The sequence below is a fragment of the Osmerus mordax genome, chromosome 28 (genome assembly GCF_038355195.1).
Source record: "Osmerus mordax isolate fOsmMor3 chromosome 28, fOsmMor3.pri, whole genome shotgun sequence".
In the NCBI taxonomy this organism is placed as follows: domain Eukaryota; kingdom Metazoa; phylum Chordata; class Actinopteri; order Osmeriformes; family Osmeridae; genus Osmerus; species Osmerus mordax.
Genome location: NC_090077.1, coordinates 5,970,511 through 5,988,705, shown reverse-complemented (window position 1 = coordinate 5,988,705; position 18,195 = coordinate 5,970,511). Strand labels below are relative to the sequence as shown.

Here is an 18,195-nt window from a genome sequence, read left to right as displayed (position 1 = left end):
AAACACACATGCACTGACTGTTAAAGTTCTCTATATTTCTCTCACTCCATGACAAACATCTTAAATGCTCTTTGACTTACAGAATAGTTGGAAATGGCACATTTACACACAAAACACACTTTCACATATTCAACCTGTAATATTTACAATTTGTTTTGGTTTACATTAATACATTTTTAGGTAACAGAATACATTCACTGAAGAAGACTCAATAATTGTCTCAGTACATATTTTAACATTTAGGTATTATCTTTTGTCAAAAGTGTAAAATGTGTCTTACTGTTACATGGAAATAGAGGGTCAGTAAAGAGAACTATCATTCTGTTATCCATTCTGCTGTATTTTATTCTATTCAACAAATACAAAAACAATACATACACAGATTTATCAGACCCTTGGACTGATTGTTCTATGTAAACAATATTAACACCTCCACAGTGACACTGTCTGAATCAATAATTGTCCACCAAGCACGGACATAGAATCAATCTGGAGCAGTATATTGACCTCAGAGGTGACAGTTTCAAAGTCGGAAATATTTAAGCACTAAACCTTTTGTTCAGTGGATTTTAAGAATGGAAACTCAACGGGACTGTCTTTAATGGCAGTAGTTTTTCCTGAAACATACAGTGCATACCGCGCACACAGGACTAAGAGTTGAGAACACAAATTGGGAAATCCCTATAGGTCTAACTGAGTTTAAGGGATTCCGGGTTACGGGTTCCTTATGGCAGTTTAGTCGACCAGGACAATGAAACAGTTTTGTAAGCTGATTTTACATTACACACAAAATTACAGTAATTAAAGTACTGCCACCAACAAGAAAGGTCTGGTAAGGATGGACCATCACTGTCACTAGAACACTAAGAACATCAGAACTGAAGAATGTGCTATTAATGCAGACATTGGCCAAACAGCTTAGGCCAGGAAAGAGCATTTAAGTGAAAGAAGAATCAAGCAGTTGTTACAGCAAAAGCAAAGAGCCCTTCTTAAGCAACTGGCCTTTGGACCCCAAAATACATCAAATCAAAAGTCCAAAAAGTTTTGTGTCATCTTTCAAACTCAGTGCATTATCCTCTTCCTTCTCTCCCCTTCTCCAACTCCCAAATCCCTCAAACCAACAACCTCTCCCCCCACTTCTCCTTTCCCCAACTCTCTTAGCCCTAAACAAAGTGGAGAGGAAGAATTCTCCCCTGAAATAAACTATACGGAATGAGAGAGCACACCCATAGGTGGTGACTAGACTCTCTGGCAACCCATATCAGCCTCAGGTGGCATTTTCTTCTTCTTCCTCCAGGTGGTAGTTGAGGGTGATGACGGCACTGATAAACTCACCCAGCTCCACAAAGTCAGCTGTGATGATGTTGATGCCGCTCTCGCCAGGCCTCTGGGACCGTATCCACTGCATCATACTTGGAAGAGCCCTGGAAGGAACACACAGAAACACTGTCGGGAAATGCACGCGCATACGCCAAACAAGAACATATCCCCACGCGTACACTTGCTCATGGACGTATTTCAGCAGTGCATATAAAAAGAAGGTTTGAGTAAGGATAAACCGACAGAGATTTTGCTAGAGAACAGGAAGGGAGTGAGTCATGGTTAAGGAGCCAACACTGTTAAAAGGTCCACATGACTCAGCATGATGAGGGCTGTCTGAGAGCCAGCCAGACACATTGTCTGATTGTCTGAAGACTGTTGGATGCAATTATGTGGACAAATTTGAGTGGGAGGATGTAACAATTGTGCCCACTTGACATCTCCCCTGCCTTAGTTCCATCTGTTTCTCTGTGGTGGTGTGAGGGCACCTTATCTTCATGAAGTCATACACATGCTGTAATGTATCTTATAGGATTCAAAAGTTTGCTAGACATTTTAAAAATATATAATAAAAAAGGATTATGGATGGCGATAACAATACAGCTATCAAATGTAAAAACTGAATTACTGATATTTCCACAAAGATCTCCAGCTTATAAAAAGAACATGGCTATATATACATACAAAGACAAATGTATCAAAGAGCAAGCCATAAATAAGGTGTACAGAGTGCATTGCCATGCAAGTTTGCAAGTAGACAACACACAGACATACTGTACTGTACATTAAAATGTAAGGTACAATATTAACAAATTAGACTAATGGAATGAGTTGTATAGGTACTGTCTATCACCTTGTCTATTATCTACCCTTGAGCTATTCCAGTAGAGAATACCTAATCAATTAAATGCCTTGAAAATATTTGTTAATTAACAATAATAATGGCATACTGTGTACAGAAGTGTGTAAAAGTAAGACAGATTTTTATTGAAATACAAATAGAGCATCAATAAAGGCACTGTTCAATAATTGGGTCTCACTTTTATCAGACAAGCATCATATGGATTGGTGCTGGGATTCAAAAGTTTTAAAATCACAAAAATTGAGGGTTTACCGATACAAAAAAAATACCCTTGCATCACAGAATCTGATCTCTCTTTAATGGGAGAGGAGGCATTTCTACAAGCTATCACTCAAACCAGTTTTACTATCATAGGAGAGGAGAAAGGATTTTGAATTATATCAGCATCTGTTGCACTAGTGTTTCCAAAAACCTAATATGTGAGCAAAATATAGCTTGGGAGTGGAAGAAAGTACAGAGAAGCCCAATCCTCTTTAAGGCAATGCATGCTATAACTTATTAAAAACTAATTTTTATGTTCCAAGTTATGGTTTGGGCAAAGCCTCAAAAGAGAGGAACTTCAAATGACTACCCTAACTCAACCGATACACACACAAAAAAAAAAAGTATTCAGTACAGTAGACCTACAGTGCTTTGATAGGAATTAGATTTGACAGGAATTTGTTCTTTTTTTCACTATTAACATGATAATGGCGTTTTACATCATTTTATGATTCCATTCAAATGGCTAAACTTTACAAAATATATTTTATTTTTACCTGTTGATGACAAACTCACCTTTCTGTGATGGTCTCCCTCAGTCCGCTGGCCACCCCCTTCATAACGGTGCTAGCCTTGGGTGTAAGGACAACCTGGGACACAAAAAAGGTCCCCTTTCTCCTGCAGCCACAACAACCAATCAACAGGTCATTACATGTATTGTCATCTCACAAATAAATGTATTGATATTTCATCACTGAGGATGGGACTATCCATAAGTTAATCATCCCAGCAGTATCAGAGTGTATCAGTGCAAAGCCAAACATTTAACAAAGTATGGGCACTAACATGCTGCTGCTCTTTGGTCTCACAGCAATCTGAAAGATAAAACTCTTTTTCGCGCTACCTAAGGTGTGTTTTTCAGAGATTCAGGAAAGTTTGCTACTGAATAGGTTGCACAGGTTATGGGTGTGCCAGGAGAGAACGTAGAGAATTTATGATTCATGGAGATGTCGAACAACCCCCACAGACTGCTACATCTAGAACTGCATGCAATAATTTATCAGTGACAGTCAGTGCATTTTAGTCTTGGATCTCAAGAACACCTGAGCAATGCAAAGCCAGATTCAATGACTTCTAACAAAGTTTGTATTGATAGAGACAGGAACATCTAGTACCTGACAGTTTATCAAAGACCGAGACAGTATGTGTGAGAGGTAGACAGTGTATGTAAAGAGAGAAAGATTGTTACTTTAAATGAGGGTGACAGACAAGCACACAGTGAAACAAGAAGGGAGGAGAGAGAGATGGAAACCTGCGGTCGGCAACAGAGGTCTGGAGAAACTGGATCAGTTTTTCGGTGTCAGTAGTGTTGGCCCAGGGGGCAGGCATCATTTGGCCAGGCCACAGGAAGGGCACCTCCAAAGCCATGGGACTGTGGTAAAATACAAGAACTTGGTACTCCCTCTCCCACAGGTATTGCAGACTCACCTGGTGAAATAAGATATATATATAAATTATATGAGAGAGAGAGAGAGACCACTTGCATTCTACAATGACTAAATAGCAACCATATGGATGATCAATCATTGTTATCTTGTGAGATGATGTATGCGCTGTTTTCTACATTACGTTGATAAATGAGGGCCTCAGTTGCTGTAGCTGTATGTACATGTGATGGCATCGTGTACATAAGAGTAGTGATGTCTCACGTTGTTGTACCGCCCCCATTAACAAATACACACACACAACATACCTCCTGAGCAAATACGACAGGGCAGAGACGCTCTCCAAACACTTCTTTGAGCATGGCCACTAGCTTCTCATGGTGAAGGTTCTGTACGCCATAGAAGTGGTTAAAGTCCAGGAAGACCACCTCCCTGGCATGGGATGACAGGAAGCTGCTGATCTGCTCAAGACCTTCCCTCACCTACACAAAAATGCATCACCACCACCACCAAACAGAGAAAAATACCAGAAAGTCAAAATAACAAATAATTCCACTGAAGCTACTCGGCTAGTAAGCAATTCAATTACAGTTAGGATTGCTTTAGATCCAATTAAAATCTTAAAACACATTTACCGTGGCACTGAAAAGTCCATGAGCAAAGTACAGCTCATTGTCTGGGTCCCTGGGCTTGGTGGAGATACGCAGGTCAAAGAAGCGGATGCCTGCTTCTAACTGACAGGTGAAGTTCATGGTCTGGGTGGCCAGCCACTTCCTCATAAGCTTCTTAGCCACCGTGCCAAAGACTGACACAAAGTTCTGGACGGTATCAGGTTGTTCTGGACCCACAGGGGACGCCTCGTCTATGTAGAAGCTAAAGGAGTCGTGGGAACCTGAGAGATGGTATACATAATGGTTATAGTGGACTGCCTGCATGCGTGTCTCTGTGCATTTGTTATTTCGGTCAACATTGACATTTGACATTGACATTTTATTTCTGAAAATCAAGGATCAGAAGAACTTATGAAATGTACCATTTTAAGGAAAATACAAGGCAATTTGAATTTTATGACAGCAACACGTCTCAAAAAAGTTGGTACGGGCGCAATAAAAGGCTTGAAACAGTAAGTGTTACTGAAAATCAACAGCTGGAGGAACATTTAGCAAACAACCAGCTTAATTGCAAACAGGTCCTGCATCTAGATAATATAGAACCATTTCAGAATAATGTTCCTCAGCATAAAATTGCGAAGACTTCTCATCATCTACACTACATAATATAATACAATTATTCTGAGAATCTGGAGAAATCTCTATGTGTAAGGGGGAAAATAAATATGCCTGTGATCTTCAGGCACTCAGGCAGCACTGCATAAAAAACAGGCATGACTCTGTAATGGAAATTATTGCATGGGCTCAGAAACACCTCCAGAACTCAGAGTCTGTGAACACAGTTTGACGTGCCATCCACAAATGCAGGATAAAGCTCTATCATGCCAAGGAAAAGCCATATGTGAACATGATCCAGAAACACTGCCATCTTCTCTGGGCTAAAGGTCATTTAAAATTGACTGAGGCAAAATGAGAAAACTGTTCTGTGGTCAGACAAATTGCAATTTAGAATTATTTTTGGAAACCATGGACGCTGCGTTCTCCGGACTAAAGAGGAGTGGGACCATTTGGCTTATTATCAGTGCTCAGTTCAAAAGCCGGAATTTCTGATGGTATGGGGGTGGTATCCTGCATCTGATACAACTGCATGGCTTCGTGTGCTGGGTGCTGAACTGGCCTGCCTGCAGTCCAGACCTTTCACCAGTTAAAAACATTTGCTGGATCATGAAACGAAAAATATGACAAAGAAGAGCCAGGACTGTTGAGCAGCAAGAATCCTGTATCAGATACAAAAGGGACAACATTCCTCTCCCACAACTCCAGCAACTGGTCTCCTCAGTTCCCAGTCATATACAGACTGTTGTTAAAAAAAGAGGGAATGCTACACAGTGGTGACTCAAGAGCAATTTACTGACATCAAAAAGATTAAGAATATTGTTTGTACCTCTTTGGAAGGCAGAACAATGATTTGTATTTGATACGAATGTCACAGTTGTTCCAAAGAATGGTTTTGTGAGGAGAGAAATTGTGGACAAACACCAACTTGCAAGCTCAAAGGGCTTGCTGAAGGCAGTTTGTAAGAACCCTGAAGATAACACCCAGGACTTGAAGGCCTCCTTCGGTTTTCCCAGATATTTAAAGTCCTTTCCTGGAACATTTCAAATAACAGACTCATCACAATCCTGACCATATTCAAAGTTAGACCAGAAGCCTTGGAGAATTGGTTAATAAAATTAAGAGAATTACAAATTGGTTCTTGTCTTAAAAAGGATAATCTGCCAGTTGGAAGATCATTAATCTTTAACTCCCTACATTCCTTCAAAATGTCTGTCCCTTACAATATTAATTGACGACTAGAGAGGGTACAAATTCTGGGGAAATGGTTAGGTGTGCTGTTTCCATAACTGCTTGCCGCCGCAGGGATTTATTTGGGATTAATTCTAACATTATCTGCAAGCCAGGTCTAATCACTCAACATCAGTGCCCAACCTCCCTAATGCTCTTGTGGCTAAATGGGAATAAACTCCCACAGCACACTCCAAAATCTTTGGTAAGTCTTACCAGAAGCGTGGCAGCTGTTATCGCCACAAAGGGGGTGGCAACGTCATATTAATGTCCATAGTTTTGGAATGGGATGTCCAAACAAGCTCATAAGGTGTGATGGTTCAGGTGTCCACATTCCTATATGGCCCAAATTACTGCTTTTTTTCCAACATATTTTGCTCTAATTGCTCTAAAGCATGCCAGTTTCTTCCTCACGGTTTTTATTAAGTAGTATGACACTGTGTGCCCTTCCCATTGTGTGGTTCTAGTAGCAAATGAGTGCAGCACTGTCAACATACAGACAGTCAACACAAAACGCCAATAGCCAGAGAAGGGTCTCCACCTTGTTCCTGAAAAGTTACCTTCAATGAGGGTGTTCACTGCAAACCTTGTTCAGCAATGCTGATTGTCATTTATGGCCCAAAAAATTGGGCTTTACAATTGGGGTTGGGGCAAAAACCTACAGGATGATAGTTCTGTTAGAACAGGATTGGAGAATCCTGACCCATTTGGTTTGCATGGGTGCCAAAGGTAACCTGAAGGAGCATTTTTTCTCAAGACTGTCCAGCTAACCACAGTCATCTATGAACATTATTGAGAAGCAGGTGATGTTCCCCGCTGTTTGTGTGTATCTGTATTCCAAAAATATTTTTTGGGGAAACAGGAAAGAATTCTTGTCTTAATACTAAACCTTTAAGTCAGGTAATCATAAAACTCTACATCATTCACCTAATTACTGACTGCAGTTCCCATTGAGAAATATCCTGTAATTAACCACGTGTAAAAAAAAATTCTAAACAAAACTGACTGTGAGATAAAGGGGATAAAACACTGTCCTGCCAAAAACTTAACCTTGAGTTTTTCTTACTAATGTGCAAGGTCAAAAGTGAGAATGTCAGTGAAACCAGAGATGCTATGTGGTCCTACTGTGTGTTCACGGCAGGAGTCTATCCCGAGTCCTACTGTGTAGTTGATGTGAAGAAAGCCTGTTTCATGCTTCAGATGCACCTTCTGTGTCCACCTGTCATGACCATGCCATTATCTCTGTTGACTGCTGGGCTCAGCAGCATCCACAGCAGGCAAACTGGTCAGTCAACCTGGCGCACAGCAAGCTGATTCGACAAAAACATGCCTGGATCTACGCTAACACACAGAGGGCCCATTTTGCTCCGGTATTGCATATGAAAGACTATAGTTTAACAATATAAGAAGTATCTTGTGCTTACAATAGATACTGCATTTCTTTGATTACATAAAAAAAAAAAAAAACGTGTTTGTAGTGCAGCGTTTAAACGAGGCGGCGTTTGTACGAGGGCGGCATTTATTTAATCAGTAAATAAGAACAACACAGGGAAAGTGCAAAGCAGTTTATTTATTATATATTTGGTGTCTCGTAACAGTGTAAGCAATCAAGTAAGTGTGCTGTAAACTATATGTTAACAGCCAGCAAAGCATAAGCCGCACGTTTAGATTGTTGAGTAGATGTTTCTAATTCATGTCTACAAGGACACTGTTGAGGATGCCAACGGGGACAGTGATAGTGATGCAGAGATGTATATTTAGTGACAGTTTTGTATCTTTGTACCATACTTGTTTTATGTTGCTTAAAAAAAAAAAAAAATGACGGTAAATAAAAAAGAAACATTGCAGCGTTTTTTGAGGGTGGCGTTTATGTATATGCATAGGGTATTACCTTTTAATACAACCTCATTTTGTACCATCAGGCACTTGATTGTTATAGGAACCAGCCACTTAAGTAATTAATTACTTAGTCAATTACGAAATTATTCCATCCGAATGGTGGAGTCGGTTTCACTGACTTCTGGATTAATTGCATGAGCAAGTTATTTAATTTTTAGTTTGTGAGCGTTAGACAATAGCATACAGTGAGGGAAAATATGATTGATCCCCTGCTGATTTTGTATGTTTTCACACTGAGAAAGAAATGATCAGTCTATAATTTTAATGGGAGCAAAACCCTTGTTGGCAATCACAGAGGTCAGACGTTTCTTGGAGTTGGCACCAGGTTTGCACACATCTCAGGAGGGATTTTGTCCCACTCTACTTTGCAGATCTTTTCCAAGTCTCCAACTCGAACCTTCAGCTCCCTCCACAGATTTTCTATGGGATTAAGGTCTGGAGACTGACTAGGCCACTCCAGGACCTTAATGTACTTCTTCTTGAGCCACTCCTTTGTTGCCTTGGCCGTGTGTTTTGTGTCAGTCATGCTGGAATACCCATCCACGACCCATTTTTAATGCCCTGGCTAAAGGAAGGTGGTTCCCCCTTAAGATTTGACGGTACATGGCCCCGTCCCGGCCTGAACTTTCTTGAGCAGGGGGACCTTGCGGGCGCTGCAGGATTTCAGTCCTTTCAGTCCAATTGTTTTCTTGGGAGATTGGGGCAGAGAACAAGGAACCGTAAAGGCTCCAGGGTGGCTTCAGCATGGTCCCAGCTGCCTTGAGATCATTGACAAGATCCTCCCGTGTAGTTCTGGGCCGCTTCCTCACCGTTCTCATGATCATTGCAACTCCACGAGGTGAGATCTTGCATGGAGCCCCAGACCGAGGGAGATTTGACAGCTCTTTTGTGTTTCTTCCATTTGCGAATAATCGCACCAACCTTCTCACCAAGCTGCTTGGCGATGGTCTTGTAGCCCATTCTAGCCATGTATATGGAGTCAGGTGGCTGAGCGGTTAGGGAATCGGGCTAGTAATCTGAAGGTTGCCAGTTCGATTACCGGCCATGCAAAATGACGTTGTGTCCTTCGGCAAGGCACTTCACCCTACTTGCCTCGGGGGGAATGTCCCTGTACTTACTGTAAGTTGCTCTGGATAAGAGCGTCTGCTAAATGACTAAATGTAAATGTATAAAAGACACCTGAGAGCCAGAAATCTTTCAGATTGAGAGGGGGTCAAATACCTATTTAATTCATTAAAATGCAAATCAATTTATAACAATTTTGACATGCGTTTCTCTGGATTTTGTTGTCGTTATTCTGTCTCTCACTGTTCAAATAAACCTACCATTAAAATGATTGACGTATCATTTCTTTGTCAGTGGGCAAACGTACAAAATCGGCAGGGGATCAAATAATTTTTTCCTTCACTGTACACCAGGACAACACCAGTTTTTTGGCTGGCACCCCGATGACGCCACCCCGCAGCCTTTACGGTTGTCCTCGGCCCCAATCTCCCCATATGGTGGAAGGTTAGGACACAGCGCATGCATACACATACTGACTCACAAAATGTATGATCACACACAATTGTTTTTTATGTCACAAAGACACACAGGCTTTAACTCTCACTCTCCTAAGCTCATCACTCCAGCCCTGCATGGATGCTTCACTAGTCTACTGAAGTCAGGGCCTAAACAGGTCAGATTAGCCACGCAGCCTACAGCTATGTCCTGTTGCTGCAATGACATGCTACCACAGCACTGTATAAACAAACCACCAGCAACATGGAGCTCAGATTACAATAGTGTATTTCTCCTGTTCTTCTGCATTGTTGTTCCATCTATATTACTATTACTAAATACTATATGAAACTATACATTTTTAAAGCACATTTCTAACTATACAAATTGATCCAAAGTGCTGTACATAGTGCATAGCAGAACTACGCTATAAAACAACAATTAAAAGTTTCCAAAAGCTAAAGAATAAAAATGAGTTTTTAGAGTAGATTTAAAAATATCCAATGAAGGAGCAGACCTCACATGATAAGGGAGAGCATTCCAAAGCTTTGGCCCAGCCACAGAAAAAGCCAGATCACCCTTTTAATTTGTAGCGACATCGTGACACATTTAAAAGCAAGTGATTTGAAGATCTGAGTGACCTAGCAGGACAGTATGGCACATTGAGATCACAAATATACCTTGGTGCACAGCCAGACAATGCCTTATAAACAAAGGACTACGTCTCCCTGCTTCCCCAGTCTTTTTATTGTCTCCAGATGAGAGATCACTTCCTGGTGTGGTCCCTCGTCTCGGATGGAAGGAAATGGAAGGGCCAGCTCAGGCTAGTTTAGGGTCACCCAGTGGCGTAGCTATGGGCCCGTGACATACATGGGCCCGGTGACGGGCCCGAAAATGCAAAGCTCTGGGCCCCCTTATGAAGTTATATTGCTTTACTGCTCAGCTAGGATGCTGAGTGTTAGCATGGGTGGTTCACATCTCAGATCAAATAATATGACTTAGCGGAAAAATGACCCTTAATTTACAGTAGTGTATATAGCAAAGGATCCCACTGATGGTTTCACCCACAACATTTTGTTATTTCCATAAGCTTGACATTTAAGTTTGTTTTAAGACAATAAATCAAATTAATTTGTTAAATAATTCATTGTATTCAATTGTGTCAATATGATGTTACGGTAACTTTATACTTTATATTTATTTTATTTACATACCTGTCCCCTTAGTATTAGTTAGTATTAGTTCATTAGACTTTGAACCTTTGAACGTATAGTTAGACTTGTTTAAACTTATTTAAGATTTACTCCTATGTTGAATGTATGCACCTTCCTGCCAAAGTAAATTCCTTGTCTGAGCAAACTTTCATGGCGATTAAAACACTTTCTGATTTTGAAAAGCATTCTGGGTCAAGTTAGTTTACTTTGTATCTAAGCAATGTTTGAGCTAGCAATCGAGCGACAACTGTCAGAATGTTTTTTACCAGAATTGAAAATGTGGCTAATGTACCTACTTTAAAATGTATCAACATAAAAGTGGAACTGTTGGTGTTACCAACAACAGTATTCCCTTTTTAAGTCAAATAGCCAATGGATGGTGATAGGGGCCCACATTTTTGGCACCTGGGCCCATCACGATTAAGCTACGCTACTGGGGTCACCACTGATGGCCCCCCTCCGGGTGGTCCCGGCGCTCTTTAAAGGGCTGTGGCGGATCTGCATCGGTCTGCATAAATGGCCACTTGCTGGAGAGCATAGGACATATATCCAGTCTTGGATTTGCTTTGCAGTGACTGGAGATCATTCTCATCGTCCAGGATTTCCTTATTCAGGTTGCAGATACTGTTGGGAATCTCTGTGAGGGGGGAGGGTGTAGTAGGCCTGTTGTGCGTCCTCGGAAAAGAACAGAGCAAAGATTGTGGCTCACTGTACTGGGTCCCATGCCTACCCCAGGCAACCTTCTCAATGGTGGCCAGGTGGACACATCATCCTTGGATACTATTTTTGTGAGGACCTAGGAAACCATCTGGCAGGGCTCTCTGGTGACACCCTGGCGAGCCTGTGGGAGTCCTTTCATGACTTGTCTCTGGCTCTGGACAATTTCTTTTGGTCACTCGATGCTAGTCGATGTTGGCTCTGAGTAGAATCTCTCTATGGGTGAGGTTGTGGAACCACCAACAGCTGAGGGGCTGACAATGTCCGATGTCTGTGTTGTACTTGATTTTCTTTTTTTATTTAAACTTTGCTGAGGAGACCACGCGGACACAGGGTTGGGTTGGGCCCGAGGGGCATTTGCTTCAACTCAATTACAAAGAAAACGAAAAGAGTCTTCTATCGAGGGCTGCTTTGGCTCCTTCTGGTAGAGCTCGTTCGACAAGATCCATCGACTTCAGGCAGGGGGGCCAAGGCCCAGGACTTGGGCTTCCAGTGCGTGTGATAACAAACCGTACCCTCCTGTGCAAGAAAACAGGAGCTCACTGATCTGATTAGATAGGTTATGATGGAAAATCTCAGTCCCTACTTCTAAAATCTTGAGAGATGACTGGCATGAATACAGAAACATGATTCAAAATGTTAATTCCTGATGCTTCTGCAATTAACAATAAATGGATAATACACTGTAGTATAAACAAGAGCCGAAGTGGGGAGGTTTCTGTTTAAGACATTATCATGAATCTTAAGTCCTCAAAATGGCAGTGCGTACACAACACGAGGCTCAGCGTTTCTTCAGATTTAGCTAATCTAGCTAATTTAGCTAATCTAGCTAATCAGGGAGTCAGGTGGCTGAGCGGTGAGGGAATCGGGCTAGTAATCCGAAGGTTGCCAGTTCGATTCCCGGCCGTGCAAACTGACGTTGTGTCCTTGGGCAAGGCACTTCAACCTACTTGCCTCGGGGGAATGTCCCTGTACTTACTGTAAATCGCTCTGGATAAGAGTGCCTGCTAAATGTAAATGTAATCTTTTTTGGGGCCTCCCTGAGGGCCATCTTCTTGGTGTACTAGATAAAACATCAGTCTTGGCAATGTCATGTGCTGACAACAACCCTTAACACCTAGAAGGCCAAGGAGACCAGCGTGGCAGAAAAATTGGCCTCTGCCTCATCCACATTTATTGAGGCCGAGGTGAAGTGGGTGTCCAGCTTAAAGTTCCTGGGTGTTGCCATCTCTGAAGAACTCTCCTGGGCCCTCTATACATATTCTTCTTGAGAACATAGAGGAAGGCTCACCAATATCCTCAGATCCTGGTGAACTTTTACCAGTATCGGAAAGCCCTGGAGTGGTTGGGGAAGACCGCCCAACACATCACCGGTACCCAGCTACCCTCCGTCGAGGACATCCAGCGATAGTGTCGTATGCAGGGTAGGGTTGGGCAGATGGAAAATGCCATTGTTGATTGCCAATGGATGACAGACATCACTATGTTGAGCCGGCCCCCTTACACACACACACAGCAAGAGGGGCACACCCTGCCACACACACAGTATACAGTGTCTCTGCTACAACTTACAAACATATATTTACTATTTGTTTGCGCAGATTTCCACGGGGGCCATGGAACTGATGAATAGCCTATGTATTTCAATGAGTGCCAGCCAGTGTAAAAATGTAATGTTTATTTACAATCACATATAGCGTACCACCTAGTGAAAAGCATGTTTTGAAGCAAACATAAAAATACCATATTAACATAAACCATTTATTTTGTTAGGTACTTTCACTGTCATAACAAAACATCTTGCACACCACTTCAGAAATACAGTTAGGTCCATAAGTATTTGGACATTGACACAATTTTCATCATTTTGGCTCTGTATACCACCACAATGGATTTGAAATGAAACAATCAAGATGTGCTTTAAGTGCAGACTTTCAGCTTTAATTTCAGGGTATTTACATCCAAATCAGGTGAACGGTGTAGGAATTACAACACATTTTATATTTGCCCCCCCCTTTTTAAGGGACCAAAAATAATTGGACAAACTAACAATCATAAATCTAATTGTCACTTTTAATACTTGGTTGCAAATCCTTTGCAGTCAATGACAGCCTGAAGTCTGGAACCCATAGACATCACCAGACGCTGGGTTTCGTCCCTGGTGATGCTCTGCCAGGCCTCTACTGCAACTGTCTTCAGTTCCTGCTTGTTCTTGGGGCATTTTCCCTTTAGCAAGTGAAATGCATGCTCAATTGGATTTAGGTCAGGTGATTGACTTGGCCATTGCAGAACATTCCACTTCTTTGCCTTAAAAAACTCTTTGGTTGCTTTCGCAGTATTCTTCGGGTCATTGTCCATCTGCACTGTGAAGCGCCGTCCTATGAGTTCTGAAGCATTTGGCTGAATATGAGCAGATAATATTGCCCAAAACACTTCAGAATTCATCCTACTGCTTTTGTCAGCAGTCACATCATCGATAAATACAAGGGAACCAGTTCCATTGGCAGCCATACATGCCCACGCCATAACACTACCTCCACCATGCTTCACTGATGAGGTGGTATGCTTTGGATCATGAGCAGTTCCTTCCCTTCTCCATACTCTTCTCTTCCCATCATTCTGGTACAAGTTGATCTTGGTCTCATCTGTCCATAGGATGTTGTTCCAGAACTGTACATGCTCTTTTAGATGTTTTTTTGCAAACTCTAATCTGGTCTTCCTGTTTTTGAGACTCACCAATGGTTTACATCTTGTGGTGAACCCTCTGTATTTACTCTGGTGAAGTCTTCTCTTAATTGTTGACTTTGACACAGATATGCCTACCTCCTGGAGAGTGTTCTTGATCTGGCCAACTGTTGTGAAGGGGTTTTTCTTCACCAGGGAAAGAATTCTTCTGTCATCCACCACAGTTGTTTTCCATGGTCTTCCGGGTCTTTTGGTGTTGCTGAGCTCACCAGTGCGTTCTTTCTTTTTAATAATGTACCAAACAGTTGATTTGGCCACACCTAATGTTTTTGCTATCTCTCTGATAGGTTTGTTTTGATTTTTCAGCCTAACGATGGCTTGCTTCACTGATGGTGACAGCTCTTTGGACTTCATATTGAGAGTTGACAGCAACAGATTCCAAACACAAATACCAATACTTGAAATTAACTCTAGACCTTTTATCTGCTCCTTGTCAATGAAATAACGAACTCCCTTTATGAGGGAATAACATACACCTGGCCATGGAACAGCTGAGCAGCCAATTGTCCAATTACTTTTGGTCCCTTAAAAAGGGGGGGGCCACATATAAAATGTATTGTAATTCATACACCGTTCACCTGATTTGGATGTAAATACCCTGAAATTAAAGCTGAAAGTCTGCACTTAAAGCACATCTTGATTGTTTCATTTCAAATCCATTGTGGTGGTATACAGAGCCAAAATGATGAAAATGGTGTCAATGTCCAAATACTTATGGACCTAACTGTATCTGTTGTCTGTACTCTTTCATTTGGCCTAAACCCAAAGTAATGCCAGATGGGAAAAGTTGTACTTTTTTTTTGCCTAGTAAGCATTGATTATACAGAGAAGTAAGAAAAGACCAGATGAGTAGGGGAGGATGGGCTGTGAATGGGCTCAAATGTGGAAAACATTTTACTAAATCAATTTATGAATAGTCATTAAAAAAGTGCGGGGCTGTTAAATTTTTAATTCAATAAAATCAATTTCCTGGTGGAAAGGGTTTGGCTGGGCAATAGTATTATGCTGCTGAATACATTAACAGTTGGATCCCTAGGCTAAACAAATTTAGCATCTTAAATATAATTGTCCTTCGTTGATCACGGTCACTGTGAATGTGATGTGACAGTTGTCTCCTTCATTCGTCTCATTCCCTCTACATCTTGTCTTACATTGCCTTGTTGAAAGTCAAGAGAGAATGATACTGTTGAAAGTGCTTATTTAGTTATTCTGCAACAAAACATAACTCACAGTGAAAAATGTCAAAAGAATCAACCTTTTGATTTGGCAGCAGATTTTGCAGTTCTTGGTAATAGGCTCTTATCAAGAAACATACAAACCTCAACCCAACAGAGGAATAGAATAAATGTCCAAAAGATATGCGCACACAAACTCAAAAAGAACAAGCACACAGATGATTTTTTAAAGCCAATGGCATGCAGGCTAATTCTGTACTTCAAGGAGTTACAGAGAAAGAAGGTGTAATAATTATCTGTGTCCAAACGACAAGGGCTGAAAACCAGCTGAAGATGCTGGGAGCAACTGGGTCAATTAAGAATAATGATGGTGAATTAGAGAGAACATGGCACACTCGCTTTCTAAGCTGACTGCTAGATCATGCTGGCAGGGCAGAAGGGATCTCAATATGTGTGTGTGTGTGTATTTAGAGAGACCTAGCACCTATATCTGCAACAAGTTCCTTTTATCACTATTCCATATTAAACTTGATAGGATCAAATAATCTTGCTTGCAACATGAGGGCTACTTAAAAGGTTAATGTGTGTGCACGTGTCATAAAAAGTGGACTAGAATGTCATGTCACACCTCATAGGCCTCAAGAAGCTAACACACAAACACATGCGCAAACACATATCAAAGTCACTGTGTTTAATGGTTTAATGGACATGAGATGTGTATGTGAGAAATAGAGAGGGATCTATAACAAAATTATAATGGATAGGTATAGGGTATATGAGAGAGAGAGAATGAGAGAGAGAATGTGTGTGTATGTGTGCTAATTACTGGCTGGCAGATATGGAATTAGCCAGCTGATAATTAAACATTCCAGATCAGGGGAGTGAAATCAGTGGCCGGATCTTAATCATTGGTAGAGTCTAAGAGGGCATGAATGGCCAAAGGTTCCAAACAGCTGGCTCCATATTACAGGATGCACCATTTAGAGGCTAGTACAAAATCATGGACGAAATCCATGCATGTCAACAGACACAAATCCATAACCAATGTTAATTGTCTACACCGGCGGGGAGGCATGGCCACGGTTCGAAAAACGTTCGTCTCACAAGATATTCCCAAGCAAATAGGGCGGAAATACGGACTGCTTACTGTAATAAAGATTTAAATAAAATAATCGGATGCTGAATACATATGTTGTCTACACATCGGTTGACATGACACAGAACACACAAAAAGAAGGCTTTTCGTGTCTCCTGCTTGGGACCGCTTAAGCAAAATGGCAAGCCTAGATCTGTTGCCGTTTTACATCACTCAAGTGTAATACATCTGCACGTCTACGATGGATACAGATTTAAGATTGCTGTTCCTTGAATATTCCAGAGCTGTAGGAGTGATACAATTATTAACAACGACCGTGAACAACCTATCTACACATGGTTCAGGAGTCTTGCGCAACAAGTTTGATTCTAGGTTTGTTCGTGCCAGAACACGCACAAAAAAACGTGCCTATTATAAATTGCATTACAAAATGTTACATCCAAAGCTTAAATGACCTACAAATAATAAGATGGACACAATCAAAGACATATCCTGATATGATAACTCAATCATCTTATGGTGTTGTGCCACTACTGACTACTGCGTCAATTTTGTGATCCTATCCCGAATGATTTTACGCAGCTGTAGTATAAAATGTTGAAGACTTACCGGGAATAGCCATGTTGGTGAGCGGAATATTGTGCATGGTCTCCGGTAAACTTGCCATCCAGTCCACAAACCGGAGGTCGTTTTTCCCGTGAGACGAAGCCATGCTGCGACGATGCTATATCCAATCGTTCCGGTCCTTGTGCGGGTGTTGAGTGCGCCTCCCTGTACTACGTTCGGTAACCTCGCCACACCGAACACTCAAAAAAGACACCACTGTGACCAAAAGACAGTCCACACCCCTTGGGCGCGTACACATGAATGGTAGCTCGCTAAGTTGACAGTCGATGAAGAGTTGAGCTATTCATTGAGACCTGGGCAGTAGTAAAAAGACTGAGAGAACAGGATGGGGACGTGGTTTAGTGCACAGACAAAATTATCACTTACATTTTTACAAAAGAGAGAGATTTCTACTTAAATTTCTACAAAAGGTCATACATTTATTACTGATGGAATTCTCGAATCCGAGTCCACATTGACCATGGTCTTTCAAATTCGATAGGATTAGGATGGGATATCCTTATTCAATGAATTGAATACACTACATAGCGGAAAGCGCATCTGATAGAGGGTCCATGTATGGTTTTACAACGCTATCCTAATCCGTGGTGTTGACCTTGCCCATCTACATATTGTGTGTCGAGATCAATCAGAGACCAACAGAAAACACAGGGCCGACAGCCTACCCCTTAAAGCTATGGACGCATCTGGAGACTTCGACAACCATGTAGACACCAACCAAGGTCAGAGATTGCATAGGTTTTAAAGCTTAATTTGTAATAGAGATATACTGTGTACCCTGAGATAGCAATCCAATATGTTATATTAGAAGTGAATTATATAATTTTTTTGTCATTCCTGCTTTTCCCTACTGCTGAAGTGTTCTGACCCATGAATGTGTGAAACCCCTCTGGATGAAAACGATGTTAAGAATATATTTGTACTTGGTGTGTAAATAA

At 41.4% G+C, this 18,195-nt stretch overlaps 1 protein-coding gene across 1 annotated transcript; it reads right to left on the bottom strand.

Annotated features, from left to right (window-relative positions):
- Positions 1-1,243: 1,243 nt before the first annotated feature.
- Positions 1,244-17,466, bottom strand: plcxd3 (phosphatidylinositol-specific phospholipase C, X domain containing 3). Its single transcript, XM_067231391.1, has 6 exons — positions 17,240-17,466; positions 4,464-4,720; positions 4,137-4,310; positions 3,696-3,871; positions 2,960-3,061; positions 1,244-1,424 (listed from the first exon to the last, which is right to left on the bottom strand). Exons 1-6 carry the CDS (start codon positions 17,340-17,342, stop codon positions 1,268-1,270), a joined length of 969 nt encoding a protein of 322 aa, XP_067087492.1. The 5' UTR covers positions 17,343-17,466; the 3' UTR covers positions 1,244-1,267.
- Between the last annotated feature and the right edge of the window lie 729 nt (positions 17,467-18,195).

Excerpts from the sequence above, each read along its gene's own strand:
- plcxd3 (XM_067231391.1), bottom strand. The coding sequence starts at position 17,342 with ATGGCTTCGTCTCACGGGAAAAACGACCTCCGGTTTGTGGACTGGATG. Across the intron at positions 4,721-17,239 it reads CACCAACATGGCTATTCCCG|GTTCCCACGACTCCTTTAGC; the intron begins GTAAGTCTTCAA and ends ACCATCTCTCAG. Across the intron at positions 3,062-3,695 it reads ACCTCTGTTGCCGACCGCAG|GAGAAAGGGGACCTTTTTTG; the intron begins GTTTCCATCTCT and ends TTGTGGCTGCAG.